This window comes from Lagopus muta, chromosome 1, assembly GCF_023343835.1.
Source record: "Lagopus muta isolate bLagMut1 chromosome 1, bLagMut1 primary, whole genome shotgun sequence".
NCBI classification, from domain to species: Eukaryota; Metazoa; Chordata; class Aves; order Galliformes; family Phasianidae; genus Lagopus; species Lagopus muta.
This window is the reverse complement of record NC_064433.1, coordinates 70,628,503-70,647,313: the sequence shown is the minus strand read 5'-3', so window position 1 is coordinate 70,647,313 and position 18,811 is coordinate 70,628,503. Positions and strand designations below refer to the sequence as shown.

General features: G+C 44.6%; 3 protein-coding genes across 12 annotated transcripts in view; 1 reads left to right on the top strand and 2 right to left on the bottom strand.

The window, feature by feature from the left end:
* The window catches only part of LOC125696593 (tetratricopeptide repeat protein 38-like), a 77,072-nt gene that overhangs the window by 7,185 nt on the left and 51,076 nt on the right, over positions 1 to 18,811 (bottom strand). The window lies entirely within an intron of this gene.
* Positions 1 to 18,811, top strand: part of LOC125696550 (polycystic kidney disease and receptor for egg jelly-related protein-like) — a 68,622-nt gene that overhangs the window by 16,089 nt on the left and 33,722 nt on the right. The window lies entirely within an intron of this gene.
* Positions 5 to 17,400, bottom strand: LOC125696664 (tetratricopeptide repeat protein 38-like). Of its 5 annotated transcripts, none has more exons than XM_048952654.1 (14): positions 17,268 to 17,400; positions 16,088 to 16,165; positions 15,273 to 15,354; positions 14,334 to 14,505; positions 12,477 to 12,650; positions 10,753 to 10,828; positions 9,621 to 9,740; positions 8,335 to 8,394; positions 7,247 to 7,285; positions 6,997 to 7,078; positions 5,959 to 6,124; positions 4,836 to 4,995; positions 4,490 to 4,563; positions 5 to 3,671 (listed from the first exon to the last, which is right to left on the bottom strand). In XM_048952654.1, the coding sequence occupies exons 1-14, from the start codon at positions 17,289 to 17,291 to the stop codon at positions 3,578 to 3,580; spliced, it is 1,401 nt and encodes a 466-aa protein (XP_048808611.1). In that variant the 5' UTR covers positions 17,292 to 17,400; the 3' UTR covers positions 5 to 3,577. The 5 variants fall into 5 exon arrangements, with proteins under 5 accessions (XP_048808611.1, XP_048808620.1, XP_048808631.1 ...); XM_048952663.1 differs by having other exon boundaries at positions 7 to 3,671; positions 15,880 to 16,165; positions 17,268 to 17,311; XM_048952674.1 differs by lacking the exon at positions 17,268 to 17,400 and adding an exon at positions 15,880 to 15,995 and having other exon boundaries at positions 7 to 3,671.

The following is an 18,811-nucleotide window of genomic DNA, read 5'->3' as shown; positions in this document are numbered from 1 at the left end:
TCATGTGTACTCGCCAGGCGCCTCATGCACGTTTACGTCTGGTGCAAGTAGCTGCTGAGCTTGTTTACTCATCCCAAGGTCTTTTACATATCAAAGTGCTTTGTTTTCGTATGGTCCCACATCTCCCCCTTCTTTATTAGTTTGAACAACAACCACTTGATTGAATATAAGGAATACTTACCAACAAGTATGCAAAAACAAAAAGACACATTAGTCTGCACCACCTTTTGGACCCACAGTCCTAAACCTTGATATCACCCATCAAACCAACCCCATGAGTTTTCAACATGTAGCTTTTGCCCCACAAAACAAATTTTCTGAGGTAGCTGTCACATTGCTTGATGCTGAGAGATTACTTGCAGTCTAGTTGTACCAAGCGGATCCACAGAAGGTTGTTATGGATCCGAAGATGCTGATGGTACAGTCAAGAAGGGCTTTATGACTCTGGCTGGAACCCACCATGGACCAGCGCCTGTGGAAACACAAGCATAACCTTTTCCCCCAGTTATTAGCAAAGCTTTCACATTTTGGTGTTAAAAGGTATGCAATAACTACGTCTGTTCAAACGTACTAGGTACAACCACAACACCTGCCAGTTTATCTGCAAGTTTATCTGCAAGTTTAACTTCTGCAAACAGTCTGGGCAAAATGGTATGGGACCAAATATGTGCGATGAAGTAACACTCCTTTCAGCTATTAATCAAAAACAAAAGGGAATACAGTAACGTGAATAGCCGCTCATTAGACACCTCTTTTAAATATGGCGCTGGGAGGCCACACTGCCACTGCCTGCCTGGTGCCGAGACTCTCGCAGCTGGAGCTCTCCATGCTGGGCTGTGAGGCAGCCCCGGGGTGGCCAGCTGAGTGACTTTTTTGTTTGGACAATTTCGGTGCAAGTGACCTGGCTGACAACACGCAAAGTAATTCTGAAAAGTTTGATTTCATCGCCGCAAACGCTGCAGCCATCATGTTGCACTGATGCTGCATAGCGCCCACTTTATTGCAAGTGCCTATTAGCTGTAAGAGGGTAGCCTTATTCAGAGGGCGGAGAACTCCCTGACAATCCTCAGTAGCGTTTTTTATAGCCATCTTTTGTAGCAATATTTCCCGTGCTTCCTCATTTCCCACCTGTTTAACCAGATTGCCTTTCAATTTATCAACAAACTGCATGAAAGGTTCACCCGGGGCCCTGCCTTATACTGGTAAATTAATGTTGGGGCTTACCCGCATCCGGGACTCTTAAAAAGGCACTAAGGGCTTAAGTCTTTGGATTGATCCAAAGCCACAGCATTCAATTGTATCTGAGCCACTGTAGTAGCTCACTTCAGAGTGAGCGGCAAAAATAAAACAAGAGCAAGGATGCGTTTGTGTATACACAATCTGTGCAAAAAAGCATCACAGCAAATGCTTACATAATATTTGTAACAGCTGATTTTCAACTGTTCTACTGAGATTTCAAAAGGGGAGCTTCTAGGAGTCAGCACGCTCTTTGGTTAAGTTCTTCCTCTGCTTCTCCTCCTGTTCTTGACCAAGCTATGTGTGTTTGTTGTTTATTTCACATAGCAGTTAGTAAAAATGGTTCAGAAAGACCAGTTGGATCATTTCAAATAAAAGGAAGAAGAGAAAGATGGGGCAGAAAAACAGAAAAGTGCTCATTTATAGCAAAACGTAGCACTAATGAATGGAAAAAGCTTTTAGTCACATTCATGGAAAAAAAAGACAAAGCATATTTTATAGGTTTACAAACTCAAGTTGAATAACCCATTTAGAAGATTCATCCTTAGAGGCAAAGAAGTCACACGCTTCTTGTTCAGCTGAGCTCATCTCTGAATTTACTGATGCAAAGCAGACAAGGTTGTAAATCATACTGTATCAGAAATACTAAAAATGTCATTCTTAGATTTGCATAGCAATTCATCACTTAGGATACACATTTTGTAAGCAGGCAGCAGATTTCCCAGGCTTTTGTTGCCTAGTAAGATTTCTGACATTCATTGAGTAAAAATTTATTTGCTGAAGTCACTGCTTGAAATACAGACTAAAAATGAGTTGGACCATGCCTGGGCACATAAACTACTGACTTAGCTGATACGCTGGGAACTATGACTCTATGATTCAAAAGGCTGCAAGCCTTTAAATGATTTCACACTGTCATCAATTTATAGCTAAAATATTTTTCCTTAAATGAAGGAAGAAGGCTGGCAGCAAGGCACTTGCTCATTTCAAGTCTATGTGTAGGAGCACCAGGGTAAGTGCACGACCAGCTACAGAAGCACTTTGCATGAAAAGGATTACATGTGAGAGAAAACTGCAGTGGGACACGGGGCTGAGCCTGAACTGGAAGGAAGGAGGTGTAGGCACATGAGTTCAGGAGTGCTGGCAGATGTCAGAGCTTAGGTAGTTAAAGAGAGAAGCATTTCTCTTCTGGAACAAGAGAAGGCCTTAAAATTGCTTTGAAACTCTATCTTCCTTCCATTAGGGAATTCTGTATTACTGCTCCAAGACAACGTTACCTCTGCTACCCTGCAGAGGCAGAAATCCAGAGGCACCAGAAACTCTCAGAGCTTCACAGTTCATATCACGCCTTATTTGCAGCATCAAAGCCTGATAAATCATTTGCGGCAGGATAAAGCTTTGTGTTGGTTACTATTAGCTCTCCTTCCATGAGAGCTTCCTTCCAATCTTTATCTGCACTGAGATACCCAATGTCCCTCTCAAGTGCATGAAAAATAGTTTTAAACACTACTTTGCTAACATGGCATGTGCACTATCGAGATGGTAGTAAGGCCTGACATTCCCAGAGTTAAGGAAAGTGCTAAGATTGTAGCTACAACTAACACTCAGAGATCGCGCAGTTTTAGCTGAAATCCAGGCTTAAAATTTCTAGTAAAAAAAAAAGATAAAATGCTAAGCAACTATGCACATTAAAATAGTCCAAACAAGCAGTTAGCTATTGTCCCCATTGTCTGGATTCATTCCCCTAGTAATTAAAGGAAACTCTGAGGGAACATACTGAAAGGAAAAAAATGTAACTTACTCTTGTAAGAGAGTGTTTAAAAATATGCACCAACAAACAGATTCTGAAGGCAGACAGATTGGTAAAGCCAGTGTAAATCAAGTCTTAGTGGATTGAAAACCTGACACACTCTATTGGCTCTGGCCCCATACTTTTCTGTTCGTATGCTCAGAAGGTCCATTTGAATTGTCTGGAAAGTTTACTGATTATTTAACATATTTTCACGAAGTAACAAACTGGGCCAATGAAGGACTGAAAGCCTGGCACTGCTACTGTACTGAATATGAGCACGCTCAGAGGGAACTGCACAGAAACTCTACTAGAAAACGGTGTCCCAGGAAGATTCAGGTAGCTGCGCATTACAAGCAGGTAAGCTTCTAATTTCCTAGTGGAATCATCCAGGATTTAAAGCTGTTGCATTTCAGGTTGTATCTTCCAAGTAAGCTGTCATCAGGTCTCTCGCTCCTAGGGGTTCTCCAGCATGCTTTACAGCACTGCATCCCTCCACCCAAAGCACCCAGACTTTGATTGATGAGCTTATTGCTAGCAGTGAGGACAGATTTATGCCACTGAATGAACAGCCGCTGCCCTCCTTATGAGTCGCTCTGTCATTGGTGAATTTGGTCTCATCACATCACGCTCTCTCAGGAGGCACCTGAAAAAGGAGAAGAAGTGGCAGGAAAACGGGAAGAAAGTCACTGAGCACATCGCTTTTCCCATAAGACTCTCAGCAACAGCCCTACAAGAGCAGGAAGACAACACCTAAAGACCTGCTCTTGATTTCCTTCACTGAAAACATCTGGCCTTGGCAGTCAGATCAGGCAGAAGAGTTCTTTCCAACACTGACACAGACTGAAAACCAGCACGCAGAGGGCACAAAACAGTCGTTCTGATATTCTATCTACTACTCGTGTTTCAAAAAGACTTCAAGAGGCAAACAGGCAAGGCTTCACGTTGTCCTGAGGAGACAGGCGTTCCTTTAAGTGCACAGCAGGCTCAGTTAATAAATTTAAACAGAACTCTCAGCAGGACAATGAGGAACACCTATGATTTCTTCTAAACAAAACTCTTGTGATTTGCACAAAAGCAAGCAGGCATATCAGAATCTGTTCATCCTATTTGCCAGGAAAACAGCTGCTAGCATTAGCATGACCTTGATTTCCAGCAGGTCACCAAACCTTAAGAGTCCATTAAGTACACAACCGAGCGGCAAGATGCCACAGGGTAAGACAGAACATCTGAAAGTCAACTGCCCTTCAACAAACACAAACGAATCATCCATACTGTAAGACTGCCCTTCTGGAACAGACAGCTACTGCGCTTCTCATCTTAGTTAAGTGTTACTACATTCAGCGCTAATGCTTGCGTGTAATTTCAGCACGGACGCAGTTGTTTGCAGCTACTCTGCTACATCCTGACTTTAAAACAGTCCTATCACCACAGAAAGAAAAAATTACCAGGAAAAATACTCACTTAGCGAGGTTTTGTTTGGCTTGGGATTTGCAATTTAAAGCAGCATGAATCAATAGCTGGCTGAAAATATCCCTCTGAAAAAAGAAGTGAGTCAAGATCTGTTAGTAAGTAACCGAGAAAGTACTGCTGGTTACAAAACAGCCCCCAAGTGAAGTTTTCCTCTTGGCACCTTGAATAGCTGACACTATTATGGTAAGTGCTGGCAAACAGGACTCAGTCACAAGCACAGCTCGCTTGTTCCCTTTTCCAGGAATCAAGGGCTCTTAATAATGAAAGCACCTAAGGGAGGCTACTGAAAGTGGACCGAGTCACATCTCGGGTCACATCTTCTGTTGATGTCCTTTACCTGAGCATTACTGCCTCCTAGCTGGATCAGTTGGTAACGGATCGGGTACAGCAGATCTACAGCTTTGTCACAGTTCCCATTCTCAAACTCCACCAAAGCCTGCAGTAATGGCAACCCCACACTGGGAGCCAGAGAAAGCTCGTGGTCTTCGCCAGGTTCTCTGTACAATGAGAAAGTGATTAACTCTCATAAATCAAATCACAAATACGCATATTTAATGCCAGCCTGGCACTGCCTGCAGACAGAATTACTTTTGACTCAACCAAGCGTGATATTTCAGGTACCATACTTACACGGTTACTTTTGCTGAGGTTATTTTACTTGCACCTTTCTATTATGGTGTAGTGCCTGTGGTGGCAATGGTGATGAGAGACGGTTGGACTAGAGGATCTTATATGCTGTTTCCAACCTTGTGACTCTATGATTCTATCATTACTCATCAGTCAATCAGATTTCATTCTGCACACATTCACACACGTCACAAACCCAAGCCTTTGCAACATATCACCTTGGCTGGGAAGAAGCCAGAGAACTCTGCACTGATTTTAAATCTGATCAAGGTGTGAGTGAAAAACACAACGCTGTTAAGTTGAAAAGCTTCAATGCACAATTCATGCCAGTAAGTGAACTCAAAAGCAAAATTCTCAAGAACTATTCCAGCACTGCTTAGAAATCAATTTCCCAGAGAGGGACTATGACAGTCTCACTACCAGCTAACTGTTACTTGCTTTTAAAACAGAGCAGAAAGAACCAGCACAGACAGCTGGCACACTGCACAGTGTCCGTATTGTTATACAGGTGAAATCCTCTATCGCTGCACATAACGTAACTTAGTACGAACACACAGCAAGAAAATACAAGGCAAACGTTCCATAGGGGCTGTGACAAACACAAGAGATTCTTGCTTACCACGAACAGAAGCTCCTCTCGACATCAACTCACAAAAACAATTACAGAGATGACCTAAATGGACACTGCTCTATTTAAACCAGGCCTCACCCAGGGAGGCAGTAAAGCAGAGAGGAGCGTGTGGGAACACTTCTGCAAGCCACACAAACCATCCCTCAGATGCTCAGGGGCCAAAATATTTATGCAACACAGTACTTTAGTTCACGTAACCTACTTGGCAAGTTCTTGAAGAGTTGTTAAAAGCTCATTCGTAGTTTTGTGGTCTTTGGCTCCAAGTGAGGACATCAACACGTGTGCATCATTGAAAAGAAGAACGTGGTCTTTGCTGTGCTGCTTTGCACGCTTCAGGACATTGTCCCACCTGTCTCCAAGCTTCACACCTATCAGTAAAAGATATTATTTAAATAACAACACCAAGGGCAAGAGCATTGCTTAGTAGTATGTATCAGCATCATGTGCCATGGATAGCACTGCTACTGAACTCAAAAACACAGTCTCTGCCGTGGCAAAATTATACTGCAATGTTTAGTTACAGCCTGCCTTATCCGGGCAAAGGGTTCGCTGACTGTCAGTAATTTATCACCAATACTCTAGATTGCATTATGGGAGGATCTCTCTTCTTTAAGAGATTGCTGCCATCTGCCTGGAGATGATGTTCATTCCAATTCACCCACAGCAATCATATAACGCAGAGTCATAAAATGAATTTCAAAAATAAACCCAATGCACCATTGGTCTTTCAGTAGCATACAAGTAAAGTCACTCCTCTTTGCCTTGTTCAGGAATACAAATTTTAGCTTTGAAAATTAAGAAGAAATGCCAATGAGTTACAGGAGTACACAAAAGCCAGAGGCTAATCAATATCAAAATATGAAGTATCTAATTTGAAATTTGCTTAGAGAAAGCTCTATAGCTTTTTTAGAGGCTAACATACTTGATTTTTCATCCTCACATCTCCAGGGACAATGTAAGCTGAACTTTGAAATAAATAAATACGTGACCCATGTTAGATTAAGCTGAATGAGATACTAACTCTATTCCACCCAAACCAATTCAGCTTATTATTATAAATATCACACTGGGGCTTTTCTCAGGAGCAGAATGGCAAGATTTCTTCTGCAACACTGACCAAGCTTGCTCTCTAAGTGTCTTTAAACACTTTCCTGACATGCCAGGGTGTGTGTTGGAGGGGGAGGCAAAAAGAAAACCGTTCCCCTTACTGTTTAAAAAGAATTACAGTTGGATATCCTACCTTCCAGGTGAAGCCTGTACAGCATCGAAGAGCTATCTACTAAATCCAGCATGCTTCTACCCGACAGGAGCCTGGGAGCTATCTGTAATCACAAGTGCTCATAAGCTGTGCTACCAGGAAATTACTCAGATAATTAAACTTACATGCACTGCACAAAATTATGGTAGGTTTCAATTTCTTGCAGAAGGAAGAAAACACATATCACAATCTGCAGCATGCCCTTCAATAAATATAAAAGGCGCCTACTCACGTGGTTGTCATAAATTGTCAAAGCAGCCTCATGTTCCCCCTGTAAAAGCAAACAAGGACCATGTGATTAATATTCTGGAAGACTAAGCAAGAGAGATGGGGAGCAACCAAAGATATAAACACAATTAAGAAATGCCATAACATTACTTCCTTGTCTCATGATTTCAGAAACAAATAAACAAACATAAAGAGAGAAAAGACCAAGATAAAGCAGGATTTACTAGCTAAAATAACCAGTATATTTAGTTTCCATTTAATAAAGAGAACAAATACTGATGTGTGCTCCACACAAGGGAGAAAGATGAGGTTTCACCTCTTTCTCATCTTCCTTTCAGGATTCTTTGCAAAAAAAAAATACTGTTTCATAAAACATATGCACTTTCTTAAGCAAGCTGTAAAAAAAATCTGTATGGACAGAAGGTGGCAAAACAAACAAGGTACTAGACTACTGTTGAGAGCTATGCTTTCTATGTCATTACTACGAAGCATAAACAACTGACACTGTGTTCTGACCAAAGGACGGCACCTCTGCAATGACATTGGGCTCAATTCATTAAGGAGACAAATGTGACCAGTGCTAAGCATTATGACCTCCAAGGAAATTCTGCACTGCTACCTGATATGCTGGGCAAGTTGCAATCGTTACAAAAGAGTTTCACTAGATCCTAAATCACTTGAATTACAGAGATTGAACTACAGAGATTAGTGTCTTGTTTCAGTCAGTCAATTTTGAGGTCAGCAGCTTTGTACTGAATTTGAAGAGAACTTTCTGTAATTTTGTTGTCTAAAAATAGGTGATCCAAGTTCTTATATCCATCAAATAATCGTGCCAGGTGTAATCAGTGAGATTATTTCACAGCAATCCTCCAACATTCTAGCAAAGATAATGGATCTTTGTTCAGTGTAATTAAAAGTTGCCAAAATAACGGTACTACAGGACTATCCTGTAAAAACATCACAGTGCTATTTTATAACAGCATCCCTTGAAATAACCTATAAATCCCTATACATGCTAGGACTGCCTTTTAACCAGCATTGGATGAATTCTCTGTCTGGACCATAAATCGTCAGTATGAAAATATCTCATACCTTTTCCATAAAGTATAAAGCCCAGTGCCAGTAATTGTGGCAAGCAAGCATATCACTGCCCTGCAAAAAAGAAAAAGGAGAGAAATATTATGATTTACACAATAACTTCTCATCCCAACATACCTAGGCAGATTTTGGTTTTCCTCTTCAACTGCCGAGTGCTCCAAAAGACAGGACAGACAAGAACTTCACATCTGCTGGCCTACATGAAATCTCTCACTCTTACACTCGCTCCTTTCCAATTCAGGCAGACACCACAAAAACCAAAGTTTCCCCAAGTCTTTTTCCAGAGAAGAACTGCGCTTGGATGCCTCAGGAGAATTCACCCTTCTGCAGCACTCCTTCGGAAAAAAATCCACAAACTGTCTATCACAAGAGTAGGATTTGTCTCATCTAACATGTAAGGGTCTTGACTGAAGCAGTGTGGCTAGACAGTGTGCAGGAAAGGCCCACCTTATGAGGGCCATTCCTCCTACTCACCTAGATTTCCATCTCAGACTGAGCGATCACTTCTCAAACTTATGCCTTACTACTGACTCCAAAATAGATACCAGATACGTGGGCAGTTCCTCAGATGAGATGAATATTCCCTGACCAATTACCAACCTTGCACCATACTTCCCAGCTGACGCCAGGAGTTCAAATGCTCTTCCCTAGCCTGTACTTCACATGAGTAAGAATACGAGATTACCTCACTGAAAAAAACAAAACCCCTCTTCTGATTCTGACTTGCAGTTCTGAATGAGATTAAACTGCTAAGCAAGAATTTGCTAAGCAAATTCCAGGGTGCTCAAATCACTAAATAGAAACAGGCTATGAGAACTCACTGCAACAGTTCTGGAGAAAAAACATTCCCATTTAAGACTAAGCCACACCAGCACGGAGGTCCCTCGGCTGACCTGATGTAACCCCTCTGATTTTGTGCTCAAACTCACATCCTATGATAGGCAACTGCGTTTCTGTGAGAGGAACAATAAAAACTGTCATGTGAAGAAAACCTGCACTAAATCTCCTGTGCAATTTGGCATCCGAGTAATCTCAGTAAAGATGGCTTGAAGTGGTCCAGAGTACGTGCCCTTCAGAATGGACATTTTTCTGCCTCTTGCTTCAAAATCAGCATGGATAACAGCACCTCAAGTGAAGTCTTCTACTCATTTCTGAAACTTGCATTGCTTGTAACACATACACAGGCAGAAAGGAAGCAGATGAAGAACTGCAGGACTTGGCTGGAGCAGGCAAAGACGACCTACAAAGATATTTTTCAGACATGCTGTGACAAAGCTTACCTTCCAGTTGTCTTCTGTTTCCTTCATGAACGCCAACCCTTTCTCCACCTCTGCCTTCATTTCATTTACGTGAGCTACAGTATGAACAGACCACGCATCTGTCCGCTCTATATCCAAAGCCTGTGAGTGAAAAAAGGAAAACGTGATGATTCTCTCAAACTGGCAAATAACCATTTATTACTGGTGACAGGGAAACAAGAGACTAATTTCACTGGCTGGATGTTAGGTACAACCCTGGCCTGCTCCAACCAGCTACACCTGAAAGACTGATTTGGACAGAAAGGAAGAAAAAGTTTTCTGGTTAATTTCCTGAATTCTACTGCACAGAGGTGAACATGTGCAAAACAGCTTCAGAATGCAGGATTCAATGAAACTTATCCAACAACATTTCATTCCACAGACATACGTCAGAACTGGCCATGAAAGAGTTGCATGCACAGGCATAATACAGTCTACAACAGTTCCTTGCAAGCAAGTGCTTTTTTCTTCAAGACCACAGCCAGAACTGAATACAGAGTAAATAACTCCTTCTTGCTCCAATTGCCACAGTATCTTAGCCATTTTGTAAGGTCAGTGAGTAGCAGTTTCATCTGCCCCTGATGCAACAGAACCTTGCCAAGACACCCATTAGAGATTAACTCCATCCAAGACCACAAGGCAACAGCAATAATCCTGAAGACTGCAGAAGATCAAACACAACTACTATCGTTATAAAAAGGGTATATGCAGACTAATTTTGATCCCCAGGAACACTGTACACTCAGCTGCTCACTAATCCATGACTATGTGTCTGGAAAAAAGAAAAAAAAACCCACAGAGAGGGAACCCAAACAGAATGAACTGTCAAGAGCAGATTACAATAAATCAATTTAACATTCTTCACTAGAAATTAACAGCCAGCTACACTTAGGGGGATGCAGCAAAAGGCATAGACGAAGGAATCCTACTAAGGGATAGTCATTAACATTTTTCCTATGAAACTGAGCATTTCCAGTAGCTCTTTCCTACTTCTACTAAAAATTGCAATAATGAAGAGTCAGTTTACAGCATTTGTGCAAAACATCACTCAGAGATAGGGAGCACATGACTAACAACTCTAAAAACATTTCACCATCAAGAACGGGCAGTTTACCTCACGGGCAAGCTTCTCTGCACGATCAAAAAAGTTTGTTTCCATGAGTCCAAAAGAGTAGAAGCCCTTCACGTAGCTAAGCAAAATAGAAAAGAACACTTCACTCATTCAGAACTAGATTTAAGCAAGGAATGAAATACATACTAGAAACAGCATTTAACTAAAACCAGTCCTTGCAACGTATTTCACAATACGGACCAACAGGAAGAGCTCACAGCCTACCTATTATAAATGTGTGTACTTAACAAAAGATCAACCCTCCCTCGTGCCCAACAGATATTCTAAAAACTAATTGCATGGCCTGAAGCATAACATGGAACTGGGAACACAATTTTCCCAATGCTGAACTGTAGATAATGGAGACAATATTTAGACTCACTGTCTCCATTCCTGCAGTTAGTCTCAACCACTGCCGTGCCACTTTTCAAATTCAACTTTGAATTTTACCAACAAGGGAAACAGATCATCCACAAGTGACTTCAGATTTACATTTCAAATGTGGTGAGTGGGAGTGTGTCAATACACACTCTGGTTTGTGAAAGTGACTACTCCAGCTCCTTCAACCCACCAGGCTGTAAATGAAAGACATCCACTGTCAGGCTGCTGCTGGTGGCGGTGGCAAACCACATTGCTGTTATAGGACTCACAGGATTCAAGCTTGCAGAGTACAGAACAATGAGCTACTCCTCGTAGGAAAGGGGAGGCCCAAAAAAGCCATCACGGGAATCAGTGGCAAGAAGCATACCACCAATAATTTATGAGCTGCTGACATTTACCCTTTTGGATAAGCTGGAATTAAGAGGTGCACAGAGCAGTTGTAAAAATGAAAAATCAGATGCTCAGAAGTAAGAAAGTGCTGCCACAAAAGTTACCTGAATATCTCAAAAGTAACACATATGACTGCAGCCATCTACACTTTCTTCACTGTCCACTGTACGCAAGTACCTTAATGCAATGTGGCAAAGGTTGCATCATTAAGCAATAAAGGCACAAAGAAACTGGGCTGTTACAGGCTCCTGGGATTAATGCTCCTTAATTGTACCCAATAAAGTGGATAAGAGTTTGCACTTTGGTAGAACTGTGCCAAAAAAAATTTACTAAAGCTCAGTCCAAACTGCTAAGTCCAACCTTCCCAACAAATGACATTAGCATAAATAGTACATAAAAACAACAAAGGATTTCACATTTGTGTCAGTTGACACTGATGGAAAAATGACACTGCCTTCTGAGCCGTGAGACTGCGCGATGCCATAGCTTCATTACCAGCTTAATATTCAGTTTACACTGTCTTCACTGTCTGTGGAAGAGAAAAGCATTCTGTCCTGGATATTGAGGTACAGTGCGTTTGTCCACAGGAAACAAAAGGAAAAAGGAAATGGGCACACAAGAGCCTGAGGGCATTTTGCCCCCGCCTGCAGTGAGTGCACCATTCCATCTTAGGCGTTACATGACACGAGCCTTATCTGACAGCAAAAGTCACTGAGTGAGCCACTGCTCACTTCTGAAAACTGAACAGAACAACCTCACTAACAGTGTCAGCAGGGATGCGGGGGAGATGATCGAGCTGGCGTCACCCATAATTCACTCCACTTCATCTAGAAGCTGTTAATCTTGTCTACACTCCTGTTTCTAACAAATCCTATTATTTAGATGTGTTGAACCTAAAACAAAAGAGTATGCATACATCAGATACGGAGCAATTTTGAAAGTGAAGCATGACCTACCTGCTCAGAGGAACGTCAGGTGTCCAGAAAGGAAAAACCCGAGCAACAGAATCTCGCATTTGTATTTGATATCCTAAGTAGAAATAAGTGTCATGGGAAAATTTGAGGGCTAGCAAGTCCGTCGGATGGTTCTGTAGAATCTGTTCCCATACATCACAAGCTTTTGGAAGCTGTCTATAAACAAGAATTTTAATCGTTGAAAGAAGACATGCATACCGGCCCCTGCTGTCAGTTCTAAACTCCTCCTATTCTGAAAAAGAGAAGATTCAACAGCAAATGCCTTTTTCTTCTTGAACAAATTTTAGTTACGTTTGTTTTTTCCTTTGAGAAACAATGACATTGTTTAAGCAGGGCACTTACTGGGAAATCACATGAGAAGTACTCTTACAAAAGCTGCAAAAGGCAAGGAAAAAGAGACCAGCTGAACCATAAAGATTTTCCCGACATTGAACGTGAACTTGGGACAGAGAGATCTGCTGCTATCTGCTTGGGAGCTGGAAGGCTCTGCAGATGGATCTGGAGAGGCTGGATCAAAGGGCTAAGTCCAACTGCATGACATTCAACAGGGCTAAGCCCCCAGTCCTACACTGGAGCCACAACAACCCCATACAGTGGTACAGACCTGGGCACGAGTGGCTGCAAAGTTGCTCAGCAGAAAAAGAGCTGGCGGTGGGTGCTGGCTGACAACCAGCTGAATGTGAGCCAGCAGTGTGCCCAGGCAGCCAGCAAGGCCAATGGCATCCAGGCCTGCATCAGAAATAGTCTGGTCAATGAGAGGAGGAAAAGGATTGGGCCCATACTCAGCAATAGTGCGGCTGCACCTTGACTACTGTGTTGCACTGTGTGGCAGAGCCTCACCTGGGAGGTGGGGAAGTCCCAGCCCCTCCCTTCCCAGAAGAATTTAAGAAATGTGTAGACCTGACACTAGAGAACGTTACATAGTTATGGAACTTGGTAGTTCAGCCTGATCATCTTGAAGATGTTTCACATGCTAAGCCATTCTATAATTTGATAATTAATCTACAGTCATAGGCACACAGATACCTTTGTTCCAGTGGGAACTGAACCCACACTAGCAGGGCTTTGGTAGCTTCCTCTTTACCTTTGCTATGAATTACATGAGGTAAAGCCATGTTCACTTGTTTGATGAACAATAAAAGTGAATGATTACTTCCCTAGAGTGCACAGAAATTCATCGTACTGAACGGAACAATAATGCTTTACACAACTGCTGATACCAGCATCTCCCACTCCACTTTCTGACACTAGGAGCACTGGAACAGCTTGCCCAGAGAGGCTGCAAAGTCTCCTTTTATGAAGATATTCAAGACTCATCTGGACTCATCTGGTGGTGGACTCAACAGTCTTTTGTGGTCCATTCCATCTCCTGTAATTCCATGAAAAGTAAGCTTGAGGATTTGCTTGTGCAGTTCAAAAAATTTATCATATTACACCAGACCTTAGAGTAGCTATACATAATTCTATCCCATTTCTAAACCTTTACTCCACTGATGTAATTAAGATGGATTTAAAAAAAAGAAGTGCTAAAGGTATGTCAGAGGCCATACTGCACTTCCCCTCCTAGGGGAGGGGTAATCTGATCGTGATACAATTCTGGGAGACACATTTGACAACAATAACAAACACCTGATCCTGATTCTCTGCTACATGACTGGTTAGACTGCTAGGACACAACCCTACAAAACATCACCTCTGATAGCTTATCCTCTTCACAGTACTCTTCATGAGAAGAAAGTGGAGAACACATAGCTAAGGCAGCAGTACGCTGCAACAGCAAGAAGGCCCTGAATGACAAAACCAGCCACTGTCCCCTTCCCCACAGGGCCAGCCACTTACCCACTGGCAAACATGTCCAAGGCCAATACGTGAAGCTTCTCCCGCTCCGTCAGAGGCTGAGATCTCGACAGCGTCATCATTGTTTTCAGCGCACTGCCCAGATCTCTGTTGAGCCGCACTGAGCTTCCAGTGCCAATAAGCTCCAATCCGTTAGCAATGACATGTCCCATGACTATGGAAATCAACAAGTCACATCATGAGCAGTACAGCAATGAACGTAACTCATCTCTACAAGAGCATGAAGAGGCTTGGGTTGCCTTGGGTGAAAATGGGTCCCCTCTGTAGCAAAGACTCATAAGCTTCCAGTTTTCATTGCCCTTCAGGACAGGCATTACAGAGGACTTGAGTGAAAAACACGGAAACATCACCACAGCCTGCTCCCCCCTCTAACGACGAATTACAGAATTCTACCCCACACACCAGCTGCTACTTGCCAAAATGAGGTACAGTGAACACAAAGAAACAGGGTAGAAGGGCTGCTCCAAAAGTAATACCTCCCATTTTATTACACTGATCCACAACATGGAGGTGCATATGAAGCAAAGTAGTGTCCCTGAATTCCTCCACGTGGAAGCAATGACAACTATTGACCTTACTGACGCTTGCTGAACACTTATAGAGACCAAACAGTGGGTGTCAACACAGCGAGTTGGCAGCTGATAACTTCAGCAGAGCCAACAAGAGGACACCTCTGCTAGTGCAGATTTTTACGAGCGTGGCACACATGCTCTCGATCGTCCCTGGAGAAAATCCATAGCTAGCAGTGGTCACTATGTTGAAAAATTCTGTTTTGTAGCAGAAAAAGAGCCACATCAAATAACACCATAGTGCTCTTTGAATCCATTGAAAGTTAAATGGAAATAAACAAGAGGCATTATTTTGCAGTGATTTACGTAGCATCCAGCACTTCCCGTGCAAACAGCTAAAGGCTACACTTACCAAAATTTGGATCTGCAGCCTTTAACTTGGAAAGACACCCTTCAATACCTCCTAGATTCTCATCGTTGCGCCACGTTGCATACTGCAAAAGGGAGAGACAGTGCCAACGACACTGGGCATCTTCTCGTTCTCCCACACAATGACAAAGTGGCTTGCGCTAGAAGGGACCTCCAAGATCATCTAGTTCCAAACCCCCTGCCACTGGCAGGGTTGCCAACCAGTCAAACAGGCACTAGATCAGGTAGCCCAGGATCCCAGGCAGGTTAAAGTTAAAGGAAGCAACACAGAAGAGAATCTTTACACTCAGTACACTGAGTTTACTTAGGAAGAAAACAGAGAAAATGTCTTCTTTAAGGTACTCTGCCCACCAGCAGAACTAACAATCTTCAGTTTCTAAGCAGCATATGTCTCCTCCATGATTCTCTAGTGTGAGGGGTGATAAGCACACCAGATGAAGCTTTTCCCTCAGCTGCAACACTCAGCAGAGCTCCCTGCTAACTGGGTTTTCTGCTGACAGCCAGTGGCTGAACTCAGCCTCAGGCTCTGGTTCCTCAGCCTATTCCCAGAAAATGCGCAAGAGCGTAACACCTCTGAGACCACAACTCACCTGTTAGATTTGACTCTGCTGTGGGAAAGCATCACGGGCGTGCGTCTAAGTACACACTAGCAGTGACTGCTTAAGTGTTCTTTCCTCAATCGATAAAACTACATCCATCTTCTCATCTTCCAGACAGTCAGAAATTCAAAAGTCAGCTACAGCAAAGACTACTTGGTGCACAAGACCCTCCTTCTCTTATTTTTGCTTCATGTCATACCTGGCTTAGCGCAGCATCAAATAGCTTACAGGCTTCGTTGCTAGTGGTCGACAGCCCAAGTCCAGCATCCTGCCAGGCCTGCACAATAAACAAAAAAAGAACTGCTTATTCCATGCCCTGCTTGCCCACACACAGCCAGCAGACTTCAAAAGCGATGATTTGCTGACGCTTTTCAACTACGTTTTCTTGTTGTGTTCTTGTGCTGTACAGACAACTTGGGCAGCCACAGAAACATTTTCTGCAGACGTAATTACATGTGACATTACGTTATGACAATCAACTCCATTAGCTGTGCTTAGCAGTGGGGAGGAAGAACCAACACACTGTAAACAGTAAAATTTAACGGCCTACAGACCTCCAAATGCAAGAACGATTCTCAACTCATTATGGTTCCCTTTTGACAAGTTCCTCTGCTGCAGGCACACCTCACGTGGAACTGTCACATGCTGAATTAAGGCCCTGGTTTTCTGCACCTCACAGCAGAGCAGTGCTTTCCCACACAGGGTGGCAACGCAACCACGAGTTGGTCTCAGGTGCTTCCTTTGCCAACTTAATCACACACTGAGTTCCATCCTTGTCAAAACCAGTAGGTAGACTGGGAGACATTTTAAAAACGATATTCTAAAGATTTCTCACTGAAATTTCGTTAAAGGCTCACATTCCAACCATTCAAGTACCAGACAGTTCACACGGCACGCCTGGAAGTACTCGACCACATCAAATCACAAACTTTCTTCCTTTTCTTACAACACGCAAGCGTGAGTTCAGAAAGAAGCGAGCAGAAAATCGCCCAGAGAGCAGCCGAGGCAGGGCTGCAGATCACGGGTTACCTGGCTTCCCCCAGACGGAAGCGGGCAGCACTCAGCCCGCCGTCCGAGCCCCAGGGCGAGCGAAGCTCCCCAAACAGCGCCTCTCGGGACGACCCCGGACGAGGCCGCACGGCGCCAGGCCCGGCCTCCCGCGCCCCTCCCAGCCGCAGCCGCCGCAGTTCCCAAGCTCGGGCTCCTTCCCCGGCGGTGGCCGAAGCAGAGACCTGCTCGCCCTCGCCGCCCACTCTCCCGGCAGCTGCGGGACCCGCGGGCACAGCGGGCACAGCCGCCCGGCCACCTGCGGCCGCGCAACGGCCCCTCGGCTCGGCTCGGCTCCGTCGTTGCGCCGCTCCCTTCCGGCCCGCCCGTACCTTGCAGTCCCTCAGCGGTGCCATGGCCGTCCCACAAGCCCCTCTCAGCCTTCGCCCGAGCGACTCCGCGCTTCCCACAGCACGCAGGACAAGGGGCCGGGCCGGGCCGCTCTGTGGGGCGGGGCGGGGCGGGGCCGGTCCTCCTCTCGGCGCGGCGGCCCTGCCGATCCAGCCTCCGCGCTGAGCGCCACGCGGTGCTGCCGCCTGCCGCTCTCCGTGCGGTCCGTGGCCCCTTTCGACAGCCCGTCCCAGGGGCCGTTTCGAAGCCAACGTGGTTTTTTGGCAAGCCGCGCCATGGAGAAGGGCGGCAGGTACCGGTCTGCACGTAGAACGTTCAGAATGCCGAGGTCGCTCGCTGACAGTTGGCACTACGCAACAAGCAGCCACCGGCTGGCCACGCCGCCATGCCGGCGCTTTCTCTCGCCCGTCGTGCCGCCATGCCGACGCTTCTTTTTCTCCTCCAGCTGCTCGCCTTTTCCCTGCTGGCCCTGCGAGCCTGCTCTCCGCGCATGCAGCCGCCGCCCCTGGCGGTCAGCTGCCTCGGAGCTCCCGGACGCGGCTCCGCAGGGCGCAGCGGCGAGGGCTGGCTGTCCTGCCTGGGGAATGGCACCTTGCGACTGCGGTATGTTGGAAGTTTCCAAATAATTTTCTAGTACGGTTTCTCTGAGAAAGCAGATTGTTTTGGCAATACAGTGTTGCAAGCCGGAGCAGAGAGGTGATTGTTCCCCTGTACTCAGCACTCGTGAGGCCGCACCTCGAGTACTGTGTCCAGTTTTGGGCCCCTCACTGCAAGAAAGACATTGAGGCCCTGGAATGTGTTCAAAGGAGGGCAACAAAGCTGGTGAGGGGTCAGGAGCACAGGGCTTATGAGGAGAGGCTGAAGGAGCTGGGGATGTTCAGCCTGGAGAAGAGGAGGCTCAGGGGAGACCTCATTGCTCTCTGTAACTTCCTGAAGGGAGGTTGTAGTGAGCTGGGGGTCGGCCTCTTCTCTCGTGTCATTAGTGATAGGAGCAGAGGGCACGGCTTCAAGCTATGGCAGGGGAGATTCAGGCTGGACATGAGGAGGTATTACTTTTCAGAAAGGGTGGTCAGGCAGTGGAATGGACTGCCCAGGGAGGTGGTGGAGTCAACGAGCCTGGGGGTGTTCAAGGAAAGGCTGGATGTTGTGTTGAGGGACATGGTTTAGTGGGAGCTATTGGGAATAGGTGAACGGTTGGACTGGATGATCTTTTAGGTCTTTTCCAACCTTGGCGATTCTATGATTCTATGACAAAACACTGTTACATCTTTGATCCCCTATTGCCTGCCGCTGATCTCTTTCATCCCTGGTTCCTCATTGGCTGAGTAATGCAGGTTCACACTCTTTCCTGATGCTTCAATACTAATCATACAAACGCCAAGTAGACACAAATCTTTGCCGCCCAAACACAAATGTCTTAATTGCTTAATTGACTTCTAGCAATTGCTTTCTTAACAAACATTTGGTGGTAACTTTTCGGACGTCAGTTGTACAACATAAACATAGACATATAGACACAGCCTCA

What these genes read in the sequence shown, in the direction of transcription:
- LOC125696664 (XM_048952654.1), bottom strand. Translation starts at nt 17,291, where the DNA reads ATGGCACCGCTGAGGGACTGCAAG. An exon ending in CAGAGAAGCTTGCCCGTGAG is followed by an intron (nt 9,741 to 10,752) that starts GTAAACTGCCCG and finishes TTTCACTCACAG; the next exon opens with GCTTTGGATATAGAGCGGAC. An exon ending in GCCAAACAAAACCTCGCTAA is followed by an intron (nt 3,672 to 4,489) that starts GTGAGTATTTTT and finishes CTCCTTTTTCAG; the next exon opens with GTGCCTCCTGAGAGAGCGTG.